The sequence below is a fragment of the Manis javanica genome, chromosome 13 (genome assembly GCF_040802235.1).
Source record: "Manis javanica isolate MJ-LG chromosome 13, MJ_LKY, whole genome shotgun sequence".
Classification (NCBI taxonomy): domain Eukaryota; kingdom Metazoa; phylum Chordata; class Mammalia; order Pholidota; family Manidae; genus Manis; species Manis javanica.
In genome coordinates this window covers 100,974,413-100,998,950 of record NC_133168.1, presented here as the reverse complement: position 1 = coordinate 100,998,950, position 24,538 = coordinate 100,974,413, and the positions used below count along the sequence as shown (strand labels likewise).

At 57.5% G+C, this 24,538-nt stretch overlaps 2 protein-coding genes and 1 long non-coding RNA gene across 5 annotated transcripts in view; 1 reads left to right on the top strand and 2 right to left on the bottom strand.

Annotated features, from left to right (window-relative positions):
* The window catches only part of SHC2 (SHC adaptor protein 2), a 23,039-nt gene extending 5,267 nt beyond the window's left edge, over positions 1-17,772 (bottom strand). The window contains exons 1-12 of one of the 2 annotated variants that reach the window (XM_037018414.2): positions 17,079-17,772; positions 12,269-12,339; positions 11,521-11,581; positions 11,249-11,368; positions 9,638-9,691; positions 9,464-9,515; positions 9,243-9,369; positions 7,866-8,019; positions 7,152-7,215; positions 4,232-4,375; positions 2,278-2,588; positions 577-710 (exon numbers count right to left, since the gene is read on the bottom strand). In XM_037018414.2, coding sequence (XP_036874309.2) covers positions 582-710; positions 2,278-2,588; positions 4,232-4,375; positions 7,152-7,215; positions 7,866-8,019; positions 9,243-9,369; positions 9,464-9,515; positions 9,638-9,691; positions 11,249-11,368; positions 11,521-11,581; positions 12,269-12,339; positions 17,079-17,654 — 1,863 coding nt within the window. In that variant the 5' untranslated portion in view covers positions 17,655-17,772 and the 3' untranslated portion in view covers positions 577-581. The remainder of the gene's footprint in view (positions 1-576; positions 711-2,277; positions 2,589-4,231; positions 4,376-7,151; positions 7,216-7,865; positions 8,020-9,242; positions 9,370-9,463; positions 9,516-9,637; positions 9,692-11,248; positions 11,369-11,520; positions 11,582-12,268; positions 12,340-17,078) is intronic. The other variant, XM_017651494.3, reaches the window with a different exon arrangement.
* LOC140845748 (uncharacterized) lies at positions 16,849-23,190 on the top strand. The gene is made up of 3 exons (XR_012124617.1): positions 16,849-16,917; positions 19,095-19,281; positions 22,522-23,190. It is a non-coding gene; the product is annotated as an uncharacterized lncRNA (long non-coding RNA).
* Positions 19,269-24,538, bottom strand: CIMAP1D (CIMAP1 family member D). Of its 2 annotated transcripts, XM_073220738.1 has the most exons (4): positions 24,360-24,538; positions 23,514-23,609; positions 21,490-21,603; positions 19,269-20,537 (listed from the first exon to the last, which is right to left on the bottom strand). In XM_073220738.1, exons 1-4 carry the CDS (start codon positions 24,514-24,516, stop codon positions 20,053-20,055), a joined length of 852 nt encoding a protein of 283 aa, XP_073076839.1. In that variant the 5' UTR covers positions 24,517-24,538; the 3' UTR covers positions 19,269-20,052. The 2 variants fall into 2 exon arrangements, with proteins under 2 accessions (XP_073076839.1, XP_036874420.2); XM_037018525.2 differs by lacking the exon at positions 24,360-24,538 and having other exon boundaries at positions 23,514-23,792.

The following is a 24,538-nucleotide window of genomic DNA, read 5'->3' as shown; positions in this document are numbered from 1 at the left end:
GGCCACCTCCTCCCAGACACAGTCACAGTCAGAGTTACATCACAACTCATCACCTCCACCCACGGGCACCACCCGCCAGCAGCAACAAGAACACATCCCCAGAAAACATGCACACACACTCACAGCAGCAGGATTTGCAGCAGCCTGAAGTGGGAACGACACGGCTGTCACGGGAGCAGACACACACACGTCCACCCACACATGGAGCATCACACAGCCACGAACAGGACCGGAGCCCTGCCACATGCCACACGTGGATGGACCCTGAACACACGGTGCTCGGTGAAACGCCAGACACTGTGTGACCCCATTTATGTGATATGTCCACAGCAGGCAAATCCACAGAACATGGGCTCATGGGTGCTGGGGGCTGGGGAGGGTGTGGGGAGGACTGCTCATGGGGTTATGGAATGTTCTGGACCTAGATAGGGGGATGGTTGCACAACACTGTGAATAATGAAAACCACTGAGGTATACACTCTGATTGGGTGAACTACATGGTTTGTGAATTATTCCTCAGTTTTTAACATTAGAAAAAAATATGGCAACGGGTAAATTCCCGGTCTCACTATACACCTTGCTCAGGGCTCACGCTTGACGGCGCCTCGCAGGTGCAGCTCGCTCTCAGCGGCCACAATGGGCTGCCCATTCTGCAGGTGGTAGTCGATGAGGTGGCTGATGCTCTCAAACAGCACGTCTTTTGTCCGCACCTGCAGAACCAGGGGGCTCGGTGTCAGCACACTGGGCGCTTGTCAGAGGCCTGCTGCATCAGCTCCGTGTTTTCCTAAGCCCCCGTGATTCTGATGTGTGCTCAAGTCTGAGAGCCGCCGGGCTCGAGACTCCCAGGACTTCTGCCACAGAATCGGCCCCAGAATTCCGTAACTAGGTGTGGACACGGGATTCTGAGGCCACACTTCCTGTAACAGGGTGAATGATGGCCCCGTAAAGATATGTCCACGTCTTGACTCCTGTGAACGGGGCCTTATTTAGAAAAAGCATCTTTGGGGATGTGATTATGTGGAGGGCTTTGAGATGAGCTCATCCCGGCTAACCTAAGTAACCCAAAAGCCGATGACTGGTGATGGTTTAAGAGAAGAAAGCCCTGGACACAGACACCGGATGAAGGCCTTGGAGGCAGAGACAGAGTGAGGAGCCGGGCCACAGACAGCCACAGAGAGCAGCAAGCCTGGGAAACTGGGCAAAGGGTGCTGAAAGAACAGAGGCCAGGAGCCCCGGCCCTACCTGGCCAGGCCACACAGCCACCCTCCACCTGAGCGCACCTGTGCACAGAGACAAGGGGCACACCTGGCCCGGAGGCCGTGCTCTGCATTCAGCGGGACGGAGTAAAGACGCCCGGTGAATTCTGAGGACACTCTTAACTCCCTCAAGCACTTTCTCACCCGGGAAATAACCTGCAAAGCCCAAGGCCTTGGATGCTGGAAAATGCTTCCTAAACCCTAGAACTGAACATTGGAATCGTTTCCTAGGATCAAAAAATGCTTTGTAAACCCCAGAACGTTTTAGGAACTAAAGAATACCAAATCTTACTGATTCAAAACAACTGTAAGATGCATCACTATTTTACGTACCACGAGGAGAAGGGAACAAAAACTTCCCAATTAAATAATAATGCAGTTCAAAGATGCAACTGATGGTTAGAAAAAAAAAATCCAGACTTAAGAGATGTCAAAGGAGATAAAAGTGTGTATCAGAGAGTTGAGGCAATTCAGTAACTTTTGGACCCTAAAAATCCTTGAAATTGAAACATGCTTTGTAAACCCTAAAATATATTCAAAACTGAAAATACTGTATTTATCACTCGAAGACATCATTATTTGCAAAATGAAAAATGAATTAGTGATGAAAAAATGTGAAGCAAAGTACCTTACAGTGAAATACGGTTCTTTGTAAACCCTGAAACGTCTTGAATTGGTAACCCCCAAAATGTTTATAGATGGGGAATACATTTGTAAATCCTAAAATTCTTCTTAAAACTGGGAATACTTCGTAATTCGGAAATACCTGGTAAACGGGAACAGAATCTCTAAACACAAAGGCTTTGTAATTGGGAAACTACTGCATTAATCCTAAAGGGCGCTAGGAAGTCGGGCGCCCAGGGCCCTGGGCAGAAAGGAGCTGCCCCGACCTTCCCAGACAGGGCCCCCAGGCCCTCGCCCATTCACCCAGCCCGCTCTGGGCCTGGCCCCGCCCTGGCCACCCAGGCCCCGCCTCCGACCCTGGCACGCGGCACGCGGCGCGCGGCACCCGGTGCCTTACCACGCCCTCGGGATCCACGAGCAGCAGGTGCTTGGGCTGCCCCGCGTGCATGCCGGTGAGCACGTACTGCCCGGGGTTGGTGACGCTGTCGCGCACCAGGAAGTCCCCGTCGGCTCTCAGCAGCCTCTCCGCCGCCCGCCGGCTCATCTGACCGTGGTACCAGGGCTCCTGCCGCAGCTGCTCCTCCGTGGGGGCGATGGGTGCCCGGCGGGTCGGGGGGCTGGGCCACTGGTCTTCCACGGGAGGGGGCGCTGCCACTGCGCCCGCTGCCACAGAGTGCTCGTGCAGCTTCAGGGCATCTTCGAAGGGTCCTGCGGGCAAGGAGGAGTGCCGGAGGCCGACAAGGGGTGGGAGGGCCAGGATGGAGCTGCCTCCGGAAGGACGGTGGCCTGCCTGGAGGAGTGAGCTAGGGTGGTTCCCGGGGACCACCTTGGGGACCAACAACTGCCTTGGTGCGCCTGCTGCGTACCAGACCGTGCACTGCGCCCACCACAGCGCACTCTCGGCTGTGTGCTGAGTGTGCCCTGGGTGTATGCGGTGTGTTGTACCAACCAGTCACCTTCTTTGCAGTCTTACTGGCTCTGTTATTCAACACATTCTCTTGGATTTCCTAAGTATACTGGATGAAGTATAGTCTATGTAAAAGAATGAAAGCATTGCTTTTTTCCAACGTGTACACTTATTTCTTTTTCTTATCTTGTTACCCTGGCTTCCTTCCTAATGTTTGTGCCTCTAACTTCATTATCTTGTCTGCTCCCATGGGCCAGGACCTCCAAGACCACTCCATCTCCATGGTAGGCAGCAGGCATCCCTTTCACTTCCAAACTTTAACCGAAAAGCTCCTGATGGTTTGCAGAGGTTTCCTAAGGCTCCCAGTGATGCCAGCATGGTGCTGGACAAGTCACTGGCCATCGGTGAGCCTCATTCCCTCATTGCAAAATGGGCATGTCAGCATCTGGATTGCAGAATCCCAACCCTGAGCTGCACTACTTCTATTCTGGTCCTTTGGGAGCTTCCTCCTGAGGCCCGTGTGAGCTGACCCGGCCTCCGGCTCCCAGGATATGTGGCCAAGCCTAGACGGTCAGCTTATTCATCTCACCCTCCTGGCCATCTCCTTGGGGATAAGCACATGACCCAGGGTGGGTCAGGCAGAGGCATCCCAGGGGGCATCTAACAGGAGCTTAGCAAGAAGCTCAGTCTCCTCTGGGCCGTCTGGACACCCCAAGGGAACAGCCTGTCTCAACAGGAGCTCAGCAGGCGGAGGGCCATGCTTTTAGTCCAGCCTGGTGCACAAATCTTGGCCCATGTCATCATTGCAATGACAAGAAATCCAGCTGTCAGACGCTGGGGGAAGAGGGCTTTCCCAGGGGGCTTGGGTGTCCTGAGGAGAGACCGCCTTGCCTGAGCCAGCACAGAGCCAATAGCCCCACAAGCGCTTGTGGAAGAGAATGGGTTTGTTGTGGGAAACAGGGTACTTGGGGCAGAGGCCTCTTCCATCAGACTGAGCCCTCCCTCAGGCTGGGACATCCCAGCAGGAAGAAATGGGCTCTACCATCAGCTAGTCACTCTATCAAGATGTGTATTAAGCCCCCCTTATCAGACTGGGAAGACCCAGAGATAGGGATCTAGGCTTCCCCCAGCAGATGGAGGATACCATAAAGAAGAGGGGCCTAGGCCTCCCCCACCACACATGCCATTCTTCTGAGGTATGAACGAGGTATGAACTCCCCTCAGACTGGGGACCCCCAAGAGACTAGGAAGTCCCATGGAGGGGGAGCCACTGAGCCTCCCCTATCAGACTAGGGTGTCCCAGCAGAACCAGATTTCCCCACCACCATTGACTTGTACAGTCTCCATGGAGAAGTCCCACGGAGTGAAGGCTGGGCCTCCCCATCAGACCACAGGGTGCACAGGGCGTGGCCTCCCCCAGCAAGGCTGGCTCGCCCCCACATACGCATGTCAAACAGGTCCTTCGTGGGGCTGTCCTCAGGCTGCAGGGGCTCCGGGGCGTCCAGGCCTTGCGTGTTTACATACAGGTGGTCCTCATAGTCTCGGGGCCCCCGGGCATCTGCCTGCACGTAGCCATCCCCTGGTGGGGCTGGTTGGGAAGAAGGAATGGTGAGAGGTCAGCTGAGGACCCCAGGGAGCCGGGTGGGACCCCACCTGGGAGCCATCCACTCCTGTCCCCCCAGAAAGGAAGTGGCAGGCCCTTTGCATAGCACCATCAGGAGAGAAAAAACCCATCAACACTCAACAAGGGGACGTGGGGCACTGGAGGCGCACACCCAGGGAGAGTGCAGCTGCCCGCCCAGTCTAGCCCCCCAACTGCCAGGCAGGAGGGTGGCCTGCGGCACAGGAGCTTCCAGTTTCAAAAGAAACCAGAAATCCCGATGTTTATGTTCCATCTCCACATTGAAAAATAATAATGCAACTCTGTTCTCCCTGTAATTATGTTATCAACAAGATACTATTAAGTCATTTGTTTCTCTTTGTGCTCTATTTTAGGATTTCCTTTCTTTCCTTTTTTTAAATGTTATTTTTGTATGTGTTAAGCATTCCATGGTTCAAAAGCCGCAGCTACATTGAAAGGTATCCTTGGAGGAGTTTCTCGCTTGGGTCCCCTCAGCAGGCCGTCAGGGGTCTGCTGGGTCCTGATCGGTGTGCCTCCACCCTGTCCTCCTGGCCTCACCCCATGCATTATCGGACTTAGATTTTTGCTGATCTGATAGGTGACAAACGGCATCCTGGGGAACTTTAATTTCTATTTCTCTTATTTTGAGCAAGGTTGAGCTTATTTTCCTAGGTTCGAAGGGCATTTGTGTATCCTTTTCTCTGAACCCTCTATTCATTGCAAAATGTCTCCATTTTTTATGTTTGCCTGGGAAATGATGATCTTTTAATAATACACCATGTGGCCAAATCCAGCCCAAGACCTGCAATTTGCTATCTCTGCTTTATGCCAATTGTATCATCAACCTTCATGGACACCTGGGCTCACAGGCCGGCTCCACCCTCCCGCTGTGGGCCTGGGCACCTTCTGTGCCTAGTCTCCTCCCCTGTAAAATGGGGGGGAAAGGACTAGCTTTTTCATAGGTAGAGGTGCTGATCCAGATCTTAAAACAGGATCTGGCAAAAATTACAATTCAGTACAAGTGCTAACACTGTGTCAGTCCTGGGTGACTGATGGAGGCACAGGGGTCTCAGCCTAGGCTTCCCAGTCAGCCCAGAGGAAGCACAGGTTCTCCCAGCCTCTTATCATCAGGGTTAGGTGAGAGGGAAGAAACCCAGGTCGCAGGAGTCCAGTGTAAAGAGAAATCCTAGGCAACGGTGCTGGGGCACTGATGTGTTGGTAGGAGTTCTTGGCCAGAGAACTAGAAAAGGCATGACAAGAAGCAATAACAGCATGTGCAAAGGCTCAAGGACAGGAAATGCTGGCGAGCCCTGGTAGTTAGGGGTGAACAGCCAGTGTCCCTGAGAAATAGCAGACCAGAGCTAGATTACAGCGTGGCACCTGGTAGGTGACTTATGACATGCGTTCTTTAACCACAGGCACTGGGAACCCATAAGGGTTCTCACGCTTGGCAGTGAAATGCCCAGATTATTTGGGAAGATCTAAAAAAAGCCCAACACAGATGTTAGCAAGGCTGTGAGGGAACAGGCGGATGCAGCAGGGCTGGTGGGCGAATACCGCCTGGCACGTCCAGTTTAGCAGAGAGCAGGCCATCAGCCTGCAGTACTGCGAGTGAGGACTGTGCCCGTTAACCCAGCAACTCCACAGCTCAGCATCCTCGGGAGGAGCACACGGTGGGCGCAAGGGCATGTCTGCGGCCCTGTGCATAAGAGGGAGAGCTGAGTGCCCCTCAGTGCCCCTCAGGAGAGGGCCATGTCAGTAAGCCCACTCTGGGGACAAGGAGACACATGCAGGCATTCAAAAGAATGCACTGACACAGCAAGGCGACCAAGGGCACCCACAGCATGCCTCAAGGGTCACCGTTTCTTTGGGTGCCTGTTTGTATAAAGTCTAAAAGGAGACACAAAAGTGTCAGGGGGTGAGCTCCCAGACTCAGAATGGGAAGCAAGGGGGATGTTAACCTCCTCTGCCATGTCATTTATAATTTTGTATAAAACGCTTGAGGGTGTAAACTCAATTACTTTGTTAAAACAAAAGCTCACAGTACCTTGTGGGAATGCAAACAGAGAAGGCAATTGCAAGGCTTAAAAAAAAAAAACAGACTGAGCAATCCCCATCCTGGGGAGGGGCACTACTGAAATTCTGCACACAGCTGGGTGATGAGCCCTCATGGTTATTCATCACCCCATTATCAGAGCAAATGCCTGGAAACTACCAAATGCCTGTGAGTCAGAGGCAGGCCAAAGAAACAAAAGTCCTCTGTGTGGTGGAGTACTATGCAATGGTGAAAAGGGGTGGCCATCCGGGCACTGATGTGGGAAGGACTCCACAGCAGATTGCCACACAGAAAAGACAAGGTGGGAGCAGGCATGATATGCCACCGTCTGTAAAAATGGGAAAGTCATTATGTATTTGAATTGGCTTGAATATATATGGAAATTTAGGAGAAATAACGAACACTACTAACCACCGACAGTGGCTGCCTGATTTGAGAAGGGGATACAGGAAACCAGGACAGGAGGGACCTGGCACCAAACCATGTGAATGCAGCGTCTATCCCCAAAACACGATGGAACTAGTCTGAACAGAAAAAGAGAAACTGATGCCATCACATCTCATAACAGCTTGGGGAAAAAAAACAACCTTGTAGGCGAAAGTGAGATAGCACTGGAGAAACAGTGTGCGGTGGCAGAGGGACCCGGTGGGGAGGGGCTGGGCACCAGACAGCCCGAGAGCAGCCTACCCATACCCGAGGGGCCCAGGTCCCACTGCAGGCCACAGGCGTCTCTTCGAGCAGGAGATGCTCCCTGAAAAAAAGAGTGAGGGGTCCTTCTGCAATGAGCAAGCCCCTAGTCCCACCCCAGCAACCCTCCTAAATGGCTGGAGACATAAGCTGGACATGAAGCTCAGCTCCAAACCCTTCCCTAGGTCCCTGGCTCTCAAACTGCCTTTGGGCTCACTGCCCACCTCTGCTGCAGCCCCATCGGCCCTCTCCACCTGAGAGGGGGGTCTGCACCCTCCCACTGCCTGGCACATACTATTCCCTATACCTGGATGCCCTTCCCTGCACTGTTCTCCTGGGCAACACCTATTCACCCATCAGGGCCCAGCCCAAAGGCTGCTTCCTCAGGGAAGTCCTCCTGACCACAAACAAAGCCAGTCTCCCTATTTTACATTCTCTTTACCATCCTTAGAAGCCCTTTTCATGTCCCTGACTAAACCAGCAATGTAACTGTTTACTCAGTGTCCAAGGGTGGGCGCCACATCTGGAGGTCTAGCACAGGGCCCAGCAGATCTGAGGGCAGGAGGGGGCATGCACAGGAGACCCTCCCCTGGAGCCAGAAGAACAGGAGCAGAAGGAAAGGCAGGAAAAGGATCTGGGAGTCAGCACCGGGACCCCCCTGCCGCAAGTTCCCCCCCCCAGGGCCCCTCCTCCACGAGGTCCCTGGCGGCTGACCTGGCCAAGGGCCCAGAGGGCGCAGGGCTGCGTGAGGGCCAGTCTGGAGTCCACCAGTCCGCCCACGGGCGGCTCCTTCCCCGGGATGCTGTTGTAGTAATTGTGTTCCGGGTCCTCCTCGTCCCCCCAGGCTGACTCTTCCAGCCCAGTCAGCCTGGGGGCAGGCAGCAAACAGGAGCACAGGTGGGGCACCAGCCCACGAGGGCAGAAAGAGCAGGGCTTCCAGGAGGGCACCAAGGCCTTGGGCTTCAGCTCTGCACGGTGTGCAGGGGACAAGCCAGGCCCAGGGGACACTGACCCCCTTCTGGGCAGCTGATCTGGCTGAGGAGGGCCTGGTGCTCTTTCCTCTCTATAAAACGGGGTGCGGCAGCTTCCCGGGACTTTGGCTGGACCACAGCAAGTCCTCAGGACAGCTGGCCTCCGCTCCTTTCCGCCCACCTCCAGCCCCGCCAGGCAGCCAGGGCACAACACCAGGCTTGCACGGGAATCAGAAGGCCGTGGGCCTGGGCTGGCAACACCCTCAGCATTTAAAGCGCCCTTGCTGTCTGGCCCTGTGCTCACAACTGTAGAAACATCCTAAGAGCAAAACAGGGAGAGCTGGGCCTGCCGCTCAGTTGGGGAGGGACAGCAGATGAAGTACGGACACCAGATGAGGGCCACACGGCCGGGAGAGGCAGAGAGAAGCAGCTGCAAGGACCCAGCGCGTGTGCAGGGACACAAGGACTGGGTGCAAGGCCAGGAGGCCGGCTGGGTGAGGTCGGCTCGTGCTGCTGTGTCCTAGGGCATCCGTCCTGTTCCTTAAGTGCACACTGGCATTTCTAACAGATCCACTGATTCATTCTTCTAGCAAATTCCTACCTATTAAGATATGGAAGTAGCCAGGAGCAGGCGGTGGCAAACCTGGCCCACTGCCTGGATCTGCACAGCCCAGGAGCTGAGATTGGTTTCTACACTTTGAAGCTATAAAACTTTTAAAGAAAACATCCAAAGAACAACATTTGGTGCCACGTGAAAGTTCCATGAAATTCAAATTTCAGTGTCAAAGCCACGGATCCTTTGTCCCCCTTGGGGCAGGGAGGTGCTCTCGGACTACAATGGCGAAGACAAGCAATCTGGCCTGAAAAGCCAAAAATACTGACTGGCCCTTCACAGAAGCGCTGGCCGCCTGTCTAGACTGAGGATGACAGTGATGCCTGGTTCCCAGCATCACACACCAGCACAGGGGGTGGGGGCGTCCTGGTTTTCCAGACCAGGGAATGGGGATCCTGGCAGCTGAGCCCTGTGCCCATGAGAGAGGAAGGGACAGGTGGAGGGGAAGCCAAGGGTGGAGTGTGAGTGGATATGGCCCAGGGCAGGGAGGGGGGCAGCAGGGGGTACCTGTCTGGGGGCGCCACCACCTCGGAGGGGCTGTGCGGGTACTGCTTGAAGCGCAGCTCGAAGGCTTGGCCCACAGTGCTGATGACGCTCCGGGCAAGGCCCCCGCAGCACTCCAGGATGTGGCAGGCTGGGGAGGGTGGGCTCGTTATGCGGCATCAGCACGGCTTGGCTAGCAGACACACTCCGGCCCACGGTGCCCCACCCACACCACAGGGCCTCACCTCTCTGGTTGATGGGGTCCTTGGCCACATAGGCCACGTAATCTGTCATGTCCTGCAGAGAGGGGATGGGTAGGAGGGGTCAGCTGGTCCTGCCTGTGCCACCCACCTCCCAGCAATACACTGGTGGGAGCCCAAGGGCATGGGCAGAGGGCCCACCCCCACTCCTGGCCTTACCGTGTCACCGCCAGATGCAAAGGAGATTGACTGCATGTGGTGGTTGGCAATGATCTGGCCAGGGAGACACACACAGTCAAGGGGCTGCCATTTTGGGGTAGGGTGTACCTGGGGTTTGGGTCAATCACTGTACCAGGGCCACAGGGAGAGGGCAGGAGGGGTGGGATTTGGGAATGGAGATGCCCCCTGACTGGGCAGGACTCAGTGCCACACCGGTGGGCACCCTCACACATGCATGCACCAGACATCCAACAGACATGCTGACACCTCCCCCAGAAATGTACAGATGCACAAGTGCACACGGACAAACACAGAGACACAGAACACAGTCCCCATGCAAGCTGCACCCTGGCACACACTCACACTTCATCTGCACACACACACTCTCCCACACAGACTCATACACCAACATGCCCAGAGACACAACCACTCACATGTACACTCAGTCTCAAGCCCACCTGCACAGCTTGACACATCACACACTGCCACACAGACACCCAGGCATAGCACACTTGCCTGATACACAGGTGCACATATACACACTCACCCCGCGCAGCCGTGGACCTACCAGGGGCTCCTGACTCAGCACCATCAACCTCACCAACGTCACCTGCGTGCTCGTGTGCATGCTTATTTACATCCACTTGCTCATTTGCATGCTCATCTGCATGCTCATTTACACTCACTTGCTCATTTGCATGACTGCATCCATTCGCTCATTTGCATTCTTATTTTGCATGCTCATTTACATCCACTAATTCGTTTGCATCCACATGCCACCACCTGTTGCTGTGCCTGGTGCTCATGTCTGTCTACAACCCCAATGGCCAGCAGTGACAGGTCCAGGCAGGGCCAAGTCAGTGCTCCTGCTGCCCCCCAGGCCCCCGCAGATCACCCTGGCCCCTGGCCCCGCTTGCATGGCCCCCACAGCTGCACAGGTCAATGCTCATACCAGACCACACATCACAGCACTTCCCTGAAAAACTTCACAGAACCACAGTGCTGTCTGGACACATCCCAACCCCTTGCCATGATCCTCGCTGACCTTTCCAGCTCAAACCTCTACCCAAGATGCCCTCTCCTCACCTCCTCACTCAGTGCCAACATCACTGCCTCCAGGAAGCCCTCCATGGTGCCCCTGATAGGTCCCAGTGGCCTGTGCATGCTCACAACCCTTGCCTGGCCTCACAATGTTTCTCAGAATTTGTAATTATTCCCTCATTTCTGCATTATATTTTGGTAGTCTGTTTTCAGCAAAGGATTCGAACCCAGGGTCTCTCTCCTTCAGCACTGCAGGCCAGGGACTGGGTCCACCTCTGGGGATGGGCCTTCCTGGGCACTGTGGGGGCTGAGCAGCCTCCCTGGCCCCAGCCACTTGATGCCAGGAGCTCCCCCAGATTGCTAATTGAGGGATGCCCATGGGCAGCCAGTGTTCCTCCTGGGCTCCTGGCTCAGGGTGAGGTCTCAGCATGTTCTCCAGGCGGGCACATTCACACCAATGCCCACGTGACACAGCCCTGCACCCACCTCCCCTCCAGGCATCCCCAGGGAGTCCATTGACCCTGTCCTGCAAGGAGGCCAGGGGCTGAGGCCGGGGGTGGCAGCACTCACCTGGCGCGTGGCGGGCACCGAGAGGTTGAGACCATCAATGGAGATGCTGACGGCGATGCTCATGCCAGCGAAGCACAGATTGCTCTTGCCCAGGATTGAGGCCAGTGCCTTGTTGGAGGCCTGGGGGCAGGACAGAGGGCAGCCTGGGCTCTGAGATGGGCAGTACCGCATGGGGGCCCTGGCTGGGGCAGGGTCTGAGGATGGTCATGGTGCCCCTCTGGCTCCAACCACACCCACCAGCACCACTCAGGGACCACAAGCCTCTGACCCACCTTCTTCTTCCAGGAGCCCCGGACCCCAGGCACCGCCTCATGGAGCCGGTTGATGGCTTCCCTATGGGGGGAAGGTGGGGAGGAGGCTTAGAGAGCTGGCAGGGGAGGGGGCAGGAGATCAGAGAGGGGTGGGGCTCACCGCAGGAGGGGTCGAGAGGGGAAGATGGCAGGCTCCCTGCAGAGAGGAGGAGGGAACCAGGGGCACGGAGTGGGGCTCCTCGGGGCCCCTAGCCCCTGTCCAGCTGCATCGGGCAGACACCCCTAGCTCTCTCCCTCACACCCCTTCTCAGTGACCTCATATTCCTGGGCCACAGCTTGACCCATACCCCGGGCAGACAGACTTGGGGGGCCGACACAGCTGCTGAGCCTGGACCCTAAGTTCTGTGACCCTCCCAGGGGATGACCTCTGCTCTGGGTTCCCAACAGTGGCAGGAGGTGACCCCCTACAAACAGTATGGGCGAGACCCCTGTGAATCAGGAATTGGTTGGGATAGCAGGGACAGCCAGTAGGCGCCACAGACCACGACTCAGACATGATATGTCCCTGCTCACCCCACCTGACCACTCGCCCAGCCCAGCACTGTCCCAAACTGGGAAGCAGATGAGAACCGTCACTGAGTCCCCACCCTGAAAGTCACCCCTATGCCTGCAACTGTCCCCCCTCACCAAGCCCAGCTGGGCCAAGCTGAGAAGAGCCCCCAGTTGGCCTGAGCCCCAGGCACCCAGCTGCCCCATCTTGAAGACTCACCTGGTGACTTGGGTGCGAGTGTTGAAGTCCAGGGAGCGCATGGAGCGGAGGACTTCGATGCAGCCCATGTACTGAGGGGAGAGGGGCCAGGTCAGTAGGGGGCCCATGGCCCCACGGTCCAATCCCAGGCCCCAGATCTCCTCACCCTCCTCTCCTGCCACCCGCCAGCTCCAGCCCTTCCCTGTCTGGACGGTGGAGGCTTGCTGCCTCAGGGCCCCTGCACCTGCTCTCCGCACTTCTATTTAGCCGGCTCCTTCCTGCCAGGAGGCTCCGTGGCAGCTCCCCAGAGCCACCTTCCCCGCTTGGCTCTGAGCAAGCCGTTCATGGAAGCTCTAGCTCGTGGCAGCCTGTTTTGCCATCTGCACAGTCCTGGATGGCAGTGACCTTCCACACCTCTGCACCCCGGAGCCCAGCACAGGGCTGAGAGCAGATTGGTGGAGGCCATCAAGCGCAAAGCATTGACTGTCTGCCCCTTTTCCTAAAGCACAGAAAGACAATTCAGAACCCCGAGCCACCCCTGCCCAGACCACCATCTCCACGGAGAGGAATCCAGAACCTGAGGGACAGAAGAGGTGGAAGCCACCATCAGGGCTCCCACAAGGCCCCAAGCAAACGATGGCCTGGAGCACCCTTCCAACATGGCAGGATGCCCCACATGTGTGCAGGGCCATGTGGTAGTGTGGCTCCTGGGAGTCCATAGGACCAACGTCCAGAACAGGTGAGTCCACAGACAGAACGTGGGTTTGGGGGTTCCAGGGCCTGCGGAGGGGGTGAGGAGTGAGCTGCAGGGAGAGTTTACCTCTACAGGATGGAATGTTCCATAACTAGACAGAGGTCATGGCTGCACAACACTGCGGATGCACTAAATGCTCCTGAGTTGTTCTTTTTTAAAATGCTTAATTTTGTTATATGAAGTTTGAAAATAATAAACACACAAAGGCATTGACCTTGAACCTCATTTTCAGCACTATCCCACAGACACATCCAAGCTACTGTGGGGGACCGATGCCCGCCCTTCCTTAGGGGCCCCATGCCCCAGGCAGGACTGAAGCTGAGAAACAGGAGGCCAGGTACTACCCCCAGGCTCCCTCCTGCCACGTTCAGCTGCCGTGCACAACAGCCCTCCCTGAGAGGCCTGCCTCCCTTGGTGTCCCCAAAGGTAGGCCCTGAGTGCACACCCCTCGCTTCCCTCTGGGACTCACAGCCCTGAACAAATTAGCAAGAAGCTGGAGACACTCTAAAACTCAACACAGGTAGGGTTGCAAGATCCAGTACAGGACACCAGTAAGTCAGAACTTCCAATAAAACGATAAATATTTTCTTAGAATAAGCATGTCCCAAATAGTGCATGGGACATACTAACACTGAAAATCATTTGTATTCATTGGAACTTCACATTTACGTGGGCATCCTGTATTTCTGCTCAAGCTGGACAGATCGTGGCACTTGGGATGGAAGAGTAGCAGTTGTGAAAGAAAACAAGAAAATTTGTGAGCATCTGTGTGATGCAGCATTAAGTAGCAAGAGTGGTGTGCAAACAGATAGACTTGTATGGACACAGGGCCCAGGAGGAAAGCACACTTGTGTGGGTGAGCAGTTCTAGCATGACACAGTGGCTGGAGTCACTGCTTCCAATTCCACTGGGTGTAACCCCAGAAGCGCAGCCGCTGGCCCACATGGTGATTCTTTTTGGCGTGGTGTTAATACACACTGAATCTAATGAAACTATCATGTGCATTGACAGAGGACTTCATTTTGTGTTGTGAGAATGCAGCAAGAGGTGCCCATTATTTCAGAGAGTCTCAGGCCGGCAGCAGCTCCAGCGTGGGGTTTCGGCGGCTGAAGTAACAACCTGTTTCTGAAGCTGTGTGGACGCGGCTGTCAAGGAGATACCGGCTCCTGTCTGTGTCACCACGCTCTGAAAGCAGCACAGCCCACACACTGACGTCCTGAAATGTCTTCTGAGTTCCTATTAATCGCTATCATTGTGCTTCTACTTTCTACTGCTCTTCTGTTACATCGGATCGGTTTTTAAGAGGAAATGTACAGGTAAGTGTTCCATATATTTGAAGTTCAGTTCGGGGTGAAGGGTTATCAAATACGGATTATAAATAAGTAGTGGTTAATCCAACAGGATTGAAAACAATTGGCTTAAGCTGGAGGTTCCAAAACAGGAGCGGGTGTTGGAATCAACCAGAAGGCTTGTAAAACGTCAATAGCTGGGCCCACCCCCAAAGTTTCTGACTCTGCAGGTCTGGGCTGGAGCCTGAGAATGTGCATTTATAACAAGTTCCCAGATGTCTGAGGATCACACTCTGCTCATTGCTATTTTAAACCAACTTGGTGATCCCATTTCTCCTACCACGAATGGAGTTTGCCATTTCCAGTCAACAAGATGTTGGGAGTAAGAATGGTGAGGAGTATCTTACAAAGAGACCCAAGGAAGACATGGTCTTCTTTTATTCCAGTGATTATGGCTGGATCTGCATACGATTCCTGGTGCTGTGGCGGCCACTTTGTGACCATGAGGATAGCCAAGCCAGCATGCCAAAGATGCAGTGCAAAAAGATGGAAAGACCTGGGTCTTCAGGGATGTTGTCATTGAATTAATACACTCTGGAGCCACCCTACCCCCTGACCTTCAAGGAAGGAACTGCGTTTGCCCCTGAAGACATCTTAACTCAGTTAACCTCTCGCAGTTCCCTTGCGCATCACCAGCATGTGAGAACCATTCTTCAGGCAAGACTGGGTCACAAGAAGCCCTTGCATTTCATTGACATGTGTGCAGGGTTGAGCTCGAATCACCAGGCCTGGGCCACCTGGGCAGGGTCCCCATGGTGCCATCAACAAAGCTGGGTATTGCATTTTAAACCTCTCATGAGGACCTCATGAGAGGACATGAGTGAGCACACCTCAGAAATTAGAAACATCTTATTAGTGGAACTTTTGTGAAAGAAGAGCAGCATGTCCAAATAGTGGCCGTGGGAGGAAAACAGGGGCAGCCGCCTGCAGAGCAAGGTACAGACTCTGGCTTCTCCCTGGTCCAGGTTCACTTTGTTTACAGCCAAATTTTGCTCAGACATCTACCCCTTCAGATGAGGTCCCCCAATCAGGGATAAACACAACTGGGCAGACCAAAAGGGTAACATGGGCCTCATGTGACTAACCACTTGAATTTAACTGAAAATCAAGAAAAATTAAAATTTAGTTTTCTGGTCACATTAGCCACATTTCAAAAGGCTCAGTGGCCACCACATTGGACAGCACGGATCTAGAACATTCCATGGTTGCACAAAGTTCCTTGGGGCAGTGAGGTCTAGGTTGATCCCACACCAGTTTAGGGAAAGTCGGGGGACACCAGTCTGGCCAGTGTGACAACAGCTGAGGAGTTCCAGGGGCGGTCTCCTTATTCGTAAAGGGACCCCACAGGAAGAGGACTCTTTTCTGCAGGACGATAGGACAGGTGCCTTGGCTGCCGCTTGCCACCAGGAGAGGATCCGATCTAAGACAGAGAAGTCACTGTCCATTTCCTGGCCCTGCGGTAACAACACACCACCAGCTGAGTGGCTTAAAACTACAGAAATTTATTCTCTCACAGTCTGGAAGCCAGAAGTCCGGAGGCATCCACAAGGCCAAGGTGCCTCTTAAGTCTTTGGGGAGAAATCCCGCCTCCTCCAGCTTCTGGCGGTGGTGAGGAGGGCAGCGGCGCTTGGCATCCCTTGGCAACCAGGCGCATCATTCCAGTCTCTGCCCCTGTCATCAGGTGGCCTCTCCCGTGTCTGTGTCCACAGTTTCCTCTTCTTATAAGGACACATCATTGCGTTAGGGCCAGCGGCTCCAGGATGACCTCATTTTAACTTGATTACCTCTGCAAAGACCCTATTTCCAAAAAAGGCCAATCTGTGGGTTCCCACGGACATGAATGCTGGGGGAACACTAATCAACCCAGTACCAGGAGAGCAGGGACAAGACGTGCCCAGGACTGGAGAACAGGAAGCAAAAACACAACCTAATGCAACACACACACAAATTTCCAGGATCCTGGTCCCAAAAAGCCAAGTGAGGGGAGTTGAACGCTGCCGAGCGTTCGCTGCTGTTCTGGACTCAGCGAGCTGCGGGTGCGCAGCAGGGCGGCTATCTGGGGAAGCAGGCACCTCACGGGGGTGTGGCAAGGGGCAGCGCCCTTCCTAACCGCTACCGGGACAGAGACGGTGCCGGTGCCGGCGGCGCGTTCCTCCGACCTTTCTGTGCATTGGAAACGCTCAGGATAAAAGGTCGAGGTGCCTAAAGACACGTTTCTCCACACCACATCCGAAGCCCCGGGGTCTCACGTCGCAAATCCTGGGGTCTGGCTGGGCGCCGGGCCCTTTCCAGATGCCGTTTCCCTGCGCCCCCCACCTCGGGCCAAGTCTTGGCAGGTTCCTATTCTGCCGCCGGCAAAGGAGCTTTAATGGGGTCCGGGTAACACGAGGCCCCCACCGCTTCCTCACTCCCCAGATTCCCGCCCACCCGGAACTGGGGAGCCGGCCCTGCGCATGCGTGCAGCCCACCCACCTGCCGCCCTCTCCCCGCCCCGCCCCACGTGACGCCGTGGGAACCCGGACCCCAGCGCCTCCCAGCTAGGGGCGGCCGCGGAGCACGAGCTGGAGGTGGGGGGTCCGGGCGGCGGGGAGAGGAGGAAGGCCGGGGGGAGAGACTCCGCTCTCACGGCCGGGGCGTCCTAGAGAACGAAGTGGGGGAAGGGGGCCGCAGTCTCCTACCGGGGGATTCCGGGAGGACCGGGTCCCGGGGGTCCCGCCGGCGCACTCACCCGCACGATGTAGGAGACCCCGGGCCCCAGTACCCTGGCGTCTGGGTGCAGCCAGCCGTGCGCCGGCTTGTGGATGAAGCTGCCTTTGCCGATCCACTCGGCCTCAGCGGCGCCCGGGGGCCCAGCAGCACCCCGCGCGCCCCGCGGCCCCCGCGCCCCGGCGGCCCGGCAGCGGCTGAGCGCCGGCAGTGGGCAGGATGCGGTGCAGCGCGGCTCGCAGGCGCCCAGGACCGCGGCCGCCAGCGCCGGGACGCTACCAGGGCCGGCCGGCTCGGGTTGGGGGTCGGCGCCCCCCGTGGCCCCCTCGCTCCCCGCCGCCCGCGCCGCCGCCGGGCCGCGGCCCAGGAAGCCGGCGGGAGCCGCGAACTTCCACTGCGGCATGCGCGGCAGCAGCGCGCAGAAGGTGGTGGGCGCCTCGGGCTCTGGGGGCGCAGGGGGCGCGGGGGACGCGCGCCCGCCGGGACCCTGCGTCATGGCCGCGGCCGCCCGACCGAGCCCGACCGGGCGCTGCGCCTGGCGCGGAGGAGGCCCTCCGCTCCCTCCCGTTCCTCCCCGCCCCCGGCCCGGTGATGTCATCCTCCAGGCCCAGCGCGCAGCCGCGGGGGGCTGCGCCCCTGGGACCCCGGCCCTCGGCCTCCCGGCGCCTGGCGGGGAGGCTGGGGAAACTGAGGCCCGCCGAGGGCTCGGGCTGACTGGGTTCCGGTAGCCAGGCAGGAAGAGATGCTGCCAACCCAGGACCCGGGCAGCGACGCCCTGCTTCGCCCCAACGCGTTGCCTTTAAGTTCCTAGAAGTACACACGTGGGGGGACTTCGAAATCACCTCCCTTCTTCCCTTTTTGACTGACGGGTAAACTGAGGCCGGGAGGAGGCAGAGGCGTGGTCAGGGAAGGAGAGAGCCCCAAACCCTAAGGCCAACCCCCTCCCTCACTCCCTTCCTGCTGTTCCAGCCGGGAGGTACTTGAAAATCGCGCCCTGCTCTATTTCCTAAGGAGTGCGCGCAAGGACGTGGCAGAGGCCCGGACCCAGGAGTGCCCACCCTGGCTAAGGTTCGGTAACCGAGACCCTCGTCTGCTGCATCCCCTGGGCCTCAGTTTCTCAGGCTGTAAGCCAGGGGCACGTCCCAGAGGGTCAAGGGGACCCTCACTTCTGGGGAGCCCTGTCCATCATCGACCCAACTGAACTCGGGCCTCGGTCTCCCAGGCCCGCCTGCCCCTCTGGCCCCAGCCTCTCGGTCTCCCACCCAAGCCCAGGGGTGGATTCCTTCTGCACCCGGACGAGCTGTCACGGTCACCCAGCGCCCGGCCCGGCCCCCCGCCACAGCCCCAGGCACGGCTGACTGCCGGGAAACAAAGGGAGGGGGCTGTGGCGCGCGGGCAGGTGGGGAAGGAGGGGCGAGGCCTCCCGGAGCCGATCGATAAATCAGAGAAATGAGATCACGTCCCGGCCGGTGGAGGAGGGTGGGGGGAGGCGCGCGCGGCCGCGATTGGCCAGAGGGTGCGGTGGGGCCAGTGGCGTTACGCGCGCGCCGGCGTCTGCGGCTCCAGGCAAGCCGCGTAGGGAGGGCGTCACCGTGGGTCTGCGCGGGGTACCGCTCCTTCGGGCTCAGGTCCGGCATCTGAACGTGTCTACTGTGGTCCGCATAGGCGTGGACTGTATGAGGGCTGTGTGGTCCGCATGGAGAAAGCTTCTGGGGTCCCCCCAAATGTGTGTGTAGGGGTCCTGGTGCGTCCAGGTGTGTGTGGTGGTGGTGGGAAGGTCCTGGTGTGGATGACTGGTTGGGGAAAGAAGCATGTGTTGGTTAGGGCCCCCAGGCCAAAGGAGAGTGCTGGTGCCCACCCAGGACTCCTCTGGGTGCAGCCTGCAGCTGCCCTGTGGGCCATCTCCTCCAGGGAGACGCAGTCGCAGTCTGTCCCTCCTGAGCTGAGGAGTTAGGTCTTTCTTGGTCAGGGGTTTATAAGGCCTGGGCCCAGGTGTCTTCACACTGTCATGACCCACGTATTTCCTTTCCATCCCTAGGAAAGAATGGGAGGAACAAAGCCCAATGGCCAAGATTCAAATCCTGGCATCGCACAGACATGAGGGCTCACAGTGTGACCTCAGACAAGTGTCCGATGTCTCCAAAGACCCATTTCCACTTGGTAAACATCACCTGTCCCTGAATGGCTGTGAAGCTTAGATGATTTTCATCCATACCTGGAATATGGTAGGCACCTACTGATGACGGATGTTAGAATACATCAAACTCCTCCACATCCTTCAAAACCCAATTTCAATGTCTCCTCTTCCAATAAGCCCACCTGGCTCTGCCCACTGAAAGCTCTGGCTCTGCTTCTGGCCTCCCCCAACCCTGGAACCCTCCTCTGGTCCCATCCAACCCCCAGGGGCTGCGGAGTTGGAGGTCTATCTGGAGAGCAGTGCTCAGGTCTCCTTCCTGTGGCACGAACAGACAGCAGGTTAGAGGGATGTGTTTGCGATGCTGACAGCTCTGGGTGCCACAGAGAGATTTATTGGCAAGCAGCTAGAGGGAGGGGCACCAGGGCTGGGACCAGGCAGGCAGCTGTACTTCCAGCAGAAGCAGGGAAGAGCCCGGGTTTGGCAGAAACTGGAGCTGTGTGGGGACCCAGGCCCGGCAGGGCGGACACGGAGTTCTAGGCCACAGGAAGCTCCCTCTTGGCCAGCCGCAGGAGAGGGGTGTGGGTGTGGGCGTCCCTTTCTCTGCCTGGCCTGGCATGACCAGGAGAGTAGAAACTGGGGCGCTGGAAAGAGGCTCACCCTGCACAGAGCCACAGGGTCACAGCCCCCAGGGACTCGGGGAAGTAGGTGGCCTGGAAGGACCTCAGATAGTTCCAAAAGGGAGGGAGGAGGTGCTGTTCGCCCACCCCCATTTCTGTGAGCCCCCAGCCAAAGCCAGGCCCAGCAGGGGTTGCCCACACCCCACCTCACTGCGTGGGAAGCCAGGCTCGGCCCAGAGGCGTCATGGCGTGGTGTCTGCGGCCATGGCGGCAGCCTGTCTGGGGTGGCGGATGCCCATGGTGAATGCTGGGGCTCTGGCTTTCGTCACGGTGACCTGCTCGGGGCTGTGGCTGCCAGGCCCGGGTGTCTCCACTGGGGGACGGGGGGCGCGGGGCCGCCCCAGCATGGTGAAGGCTGGCTGGCGCTGCCGGTAGGCACTGGGGTCTGGACTACCATACTGGCCCGGCCCTGGTATCTCAGCAGGGTCCTGTGGGGGGCGGGCAGGAGGCCTGCGGCCCACCACAGTGTAGCTGGGGCTCCTGGGCTTGATGAAGATCTGGGAGCCCCAGAGGGATGGCAGGGTGTAGGTGTTAGGGGCAGGGGCTGAGGTGTCCAGGGGCTGAGGGCGCAAGCGGGAGCCCAGGGTAAAAGCTGGGGGTGTCCGCTGGCGCACAGGAGCCACCTTCTCTGGGCTGTAGGTGCCAGGGCCTGGTGTCACCTCCTGACCTGTGAGAATGGGGGAGGAGGGTTGACAGTGGACAGCGCCCTCACCGGTCGTGCCTTGCGTGGCTGCCCCCTCCCCAGCCTCCCCCCAGAGCGGGCTCTCTTTCAAGCCTCCAGGCCTTTCCCCGAGTTCAACCCTCTGCCAGGCATGCCTTCTGTTTCTACCTCGGTGATGGGGGGCTGTTTGTCAGCCTTCAAGGCAACCCTAAAGGCCCCTCCTCTCTGCTGCCTTCCCCACACCCTCCCCCGGGGAAGAGCCCTCACGGCCCCACTGGATGCTAGTGGCTGGGGCGGCCCCTGTCCCCAGACATGGCCACATTGAGGTGGGATGGTCCCCATCTGGCTGAGGTCTCGAAGAAGCAAGGACATGCCGTATCTGCTTCTGCTCCCCAGAATTTGGCTTGATCCATGTTTGAGTGGGTGGGTGAGGAGTGAATGAGTAGATGAATGGACATGTGGGTGTGTAGATAGGTGGACTGATAAAATGGATTACCAGTGGCTAGATCATGGATGAGAGGATGGATGAATCAATGAATCAATTGGCAAATTGTATGATAAACAGGTGGGTGTCTGGGTAGGTTGGTGGGTGGATAAATGGGTGAATGAATGGATGGTAAGTTGATGGATCAGTCGGTGGAGCAGCGGGTGGATGGTAGGTCAAAAGATGAAGGGGCAGGGGTATGGGAGACTGGATCCAGGTAATTAAATGAGGCACGCTGGGAGAAAATGAGCTGCTTGGAGCCCATGGAGGGGATTGGCGCATATGCCAGTACCCACGCCGCGCACTGTCTCGTGGTACCATGTGTGACGTCACCACCCCCGGCCCACGTCACACAGGTTCTCTCGGTCCCCGGCCCCTCTTCTGAGTCCCTAGGATTTTGTCATCCCTAAGACACTGAAGAACTCGGGGATGGGAGGGAAGGAGAGCCGCTGCAGGATACTGTCAGATACTCACCCCGAGACTTGCCCCGGCCCTGCATGGAGTAGGCGGGGCTGTAGCTCCGGCCAAACCGGGTGACGTTCGGGTCCAGGAAGTAGACGGGCCCAGGGCTGGCGTCCCGTGGAGATGCTGGGGAGAGGAGCCCGGGGTCCTGAGGGCGCCTCCGACGACCCCACTGCCCCTGCTCAGTGCCGCCGGGCTCCAAGCCCCCCAGCCCCATCTCAGAGAGCAGAGACTTCAGACCGCTGAGGTGTGGTTGCCCTGACCTGGAGGCCCCGGGTCTCTGCTTCGACTTTGCCTAGAGTGTTTCTGTGTCCTGGTGTTCAAAGCTGTCCCACCCCTCAGTCTCTCCTGTGCCATTGGGGGAGGCCAGCTTAAAGAGGTTCAGCACTGCACGTAAAGAAAGAGTGACTAGGCTGGGTAAGAGGCCTGAGTGCTTCAGGGCCCCATGGGTGGGTGGCGTCCCTGACAAGCTGGGTAGCCTGCGTGAGCTTCCTTTTCCTCATTGGTAGGATGGGAGGGCTGGAAGGTGAGGCGACCCACAGAAGGGGCGTCCAGAGCCTGGCACTTCATCATCAGGAACCATCACAATGGTTGCCATTCACACCGCTCCTAAGCCATAAGTGCACCTGCGCAGAGTGGACTTGGGTTGGCAGTATGTGTGCATGCACGCCCATAGTGGCACCATGCACACACATGAAGCACATTCGCGACCAGCGAGCACGTCCCCACTCATGCCGTTTCCCACCTCCCGGCCTTTGCCTATGCTGCAGGCTGTATCCAGAGTCACCTTCTCCTGGGTGCTCCACCGAACCTCATCCTACAAAGCCCAGACCCCATGCCTCCACCTCCAAGAAGTCTTTCCTGGGCATTCAGCAAAGTCTGCGCTAACCACCACACCCGACTGACTCCCCGGCCTGTCTGCCCCTCTGTCCCAGGGTGTCCTGTGACTAGGCTAGAACGTGGGAACCCAGGTCACTTTGGGTCATGGGCTAAGTTCTAAACCTTTCCTAGTCACAAGCGTCTTGCTAATGCCTTCCTTTACAGCTTCCTGAGGTTTGTTTCAGTTTGGTTTGGGATTTTTGGTGATTGTGAAGGCTGAGAAGAGGCTGCTGGCCATGCACTTCCACCAGCTGCCCCTCCCAACAGGCCTCCTGCCGTGAATCAAACTCCACACATGGGACCCATCCACCCCCGACCCCAGCCCACCTGAGACCTCAGAGCAGCTCTAGAAAATGGGGAGATGGGATTGGTGCGCACGATGTGAAGGATACAGGATGCAAAGATGTCCCAATGACACTAACAGAAATGGGCAGCTCTCTGCGGCAGGGGGCCACCGCGTCAGGCACTTGGAGGCATCTGATGCTCGCTCAGTCCCTATTGCACCCATTCTGGCCAGAAGAAAAGTGGATCGCAGAGCAAGGCCCCCCACTGACCGGGCCACCCTGTCTGTTCGGACAACAGAGTTTACACTCTGCTCTCAGACTGCTAGGTAAGCAGGGCCTGGGAGTTCTGGCCTTGCTGACGGAGAAACCGAGGTCATTCGCACCCGAAGGCCGCTTTCCCTGAGTGCTGATGAGCTACCGGGCACCACTGTGGCTACTTGTAAGGCACTGGATCCTCACTTAATGAAAGTCTCTAGGCGTCTCATGTTTATTTAATCCTGACTACAACTCCGTAAGAAGCATACTGCCATTGTTTACAGAGGGGTAAACTGAGGCACAGAGCAGCTAACAGCTTGCCCAAAGTCAAGCAACAAAAGGAATCTGCAGAGCGCAAAGGCACATGCAGGCCCTAACCTCCGCATACACCCTCCTTCCATCCTCTTCCTCGATAAGGCAACGGGACCAGAGAGGCACAGCACCTTCCCTGAGGTCACACAGAATTACAGGAGTTGAACAGCCCTCCCAGCTTCCTGCCCCACTCTACAGGGGCCCATATCTATGGGGGTGAGGACATGCTCCCTGGGGGAAGACTGGAGGCTCGGGAGGCCCACCACCCATCCCCATCCCCCTGCCCTGCCCACCAGCTGGCCTCACCTTTGCTTGGCCTCCAGAAGAGCGAGTAGGCAGGACTGGCCACCCTGGTACAGTCGTGATTGATGTAGCCCACAGTGGATGGCAGGACGTACAAGCCTGTGACCAAAGCCCTCAGTTCATGGCCTGGAGCTAGGGACCCTGAGGGATAGGGGGTGTCCAGGGCCAAGCCCCTGAGCCCCCATGGCACCCTCCCTGGCAGGGGTGGAGGGGTGGGGGCAGGACAAAGTGAGTGACACAGGCATTGTGAGTCGAACATGAACCACCGGCGGGAAGGGTCTGCAGGGCCAGCAGCCCCCCACCACTGGGACAACTGAGGCCCAGACACGGAGGTGCTTTGTCACAGGCAGGAAACTGGGGCCCAGACAGAGACACACTGTCACAGGTAGGAAACGTGCCCGAGTCATACAAAGATACCTGCACAATGGCGACTTTTGGTGGCCTCTGCAAGAATGTCAGAGCCACAGAGGCCAAGGACCCTGACTCCAGCTGCTTTGTTACAGAAAGAGTAACTGAGGCTCAGGCCAGGGAGCTAACTGGGCTCCTGTGGCTGTCAGGTGGGAGTGCCCGGCTCCCTGCAGACCACCCTGGTATTCGCCCTTCTGTGCTCACCCCAGTCTCTGCCATCACTTATCACTGACTGACACACCACAGATCCGTATTTCCTCGACAGTGCGTCATCCCCCACAGGACCTTTGCACCCCTCTGCTCACTGCGGGACCCTCAGCCCCTAGAAAGGCCCACCCATACAAGGCTCCATTCTTGCTGGTGGAATGGGTTTGAAAGGACAGGAGCTCCCACAGCAGCCCAGAAGCCCAGGCGGGGTGGGGGCAGGGAAGGGCCTCCCACCACGGCCCCCCTCCTGTGGCTGGCGCCTACCGTTCTCCGGGGTGGCCATCCCACAGGACTTCCTTAGGCTGGTGTCTGGAACATGGCACCTGGGGGCCCGGGGGCCCGGGAGCGCTGTGGCGAGCTGTGGAGCGGGGTCGAGGTGGAGGGTCCGCATGGTGAGTGGGCGAGGGGCCACA

What these genes read in the sequence shown, in the direction of transcription:
- CIMAP1D (XM_037018525.2), bottom strand. Translation starts at nt 23,769, where the DNA reads ATGTTCGACTCACAATGCCTGTGTCACTCACTTTGTCCTGCCCCCACC. An exon ending in CTTCTGGAGGCCAAGCAAAG is followed by an intron (nt 21,604 to 23,513) that starts GTGAGGCCAGCT and finishes TCCTCTCCCCAG; the next exon opens with CATCTCCACGGGACGCCAGC. An exon ending in GGGCCGGGGCAAGTCTCGGG is followed by an intron (nt 20,538 to 21,489) that starts GTGAGTATCTGA and finishes CCATTCTCACAG; the next exon opens with GTCAGGAGGTGACACCAGGC.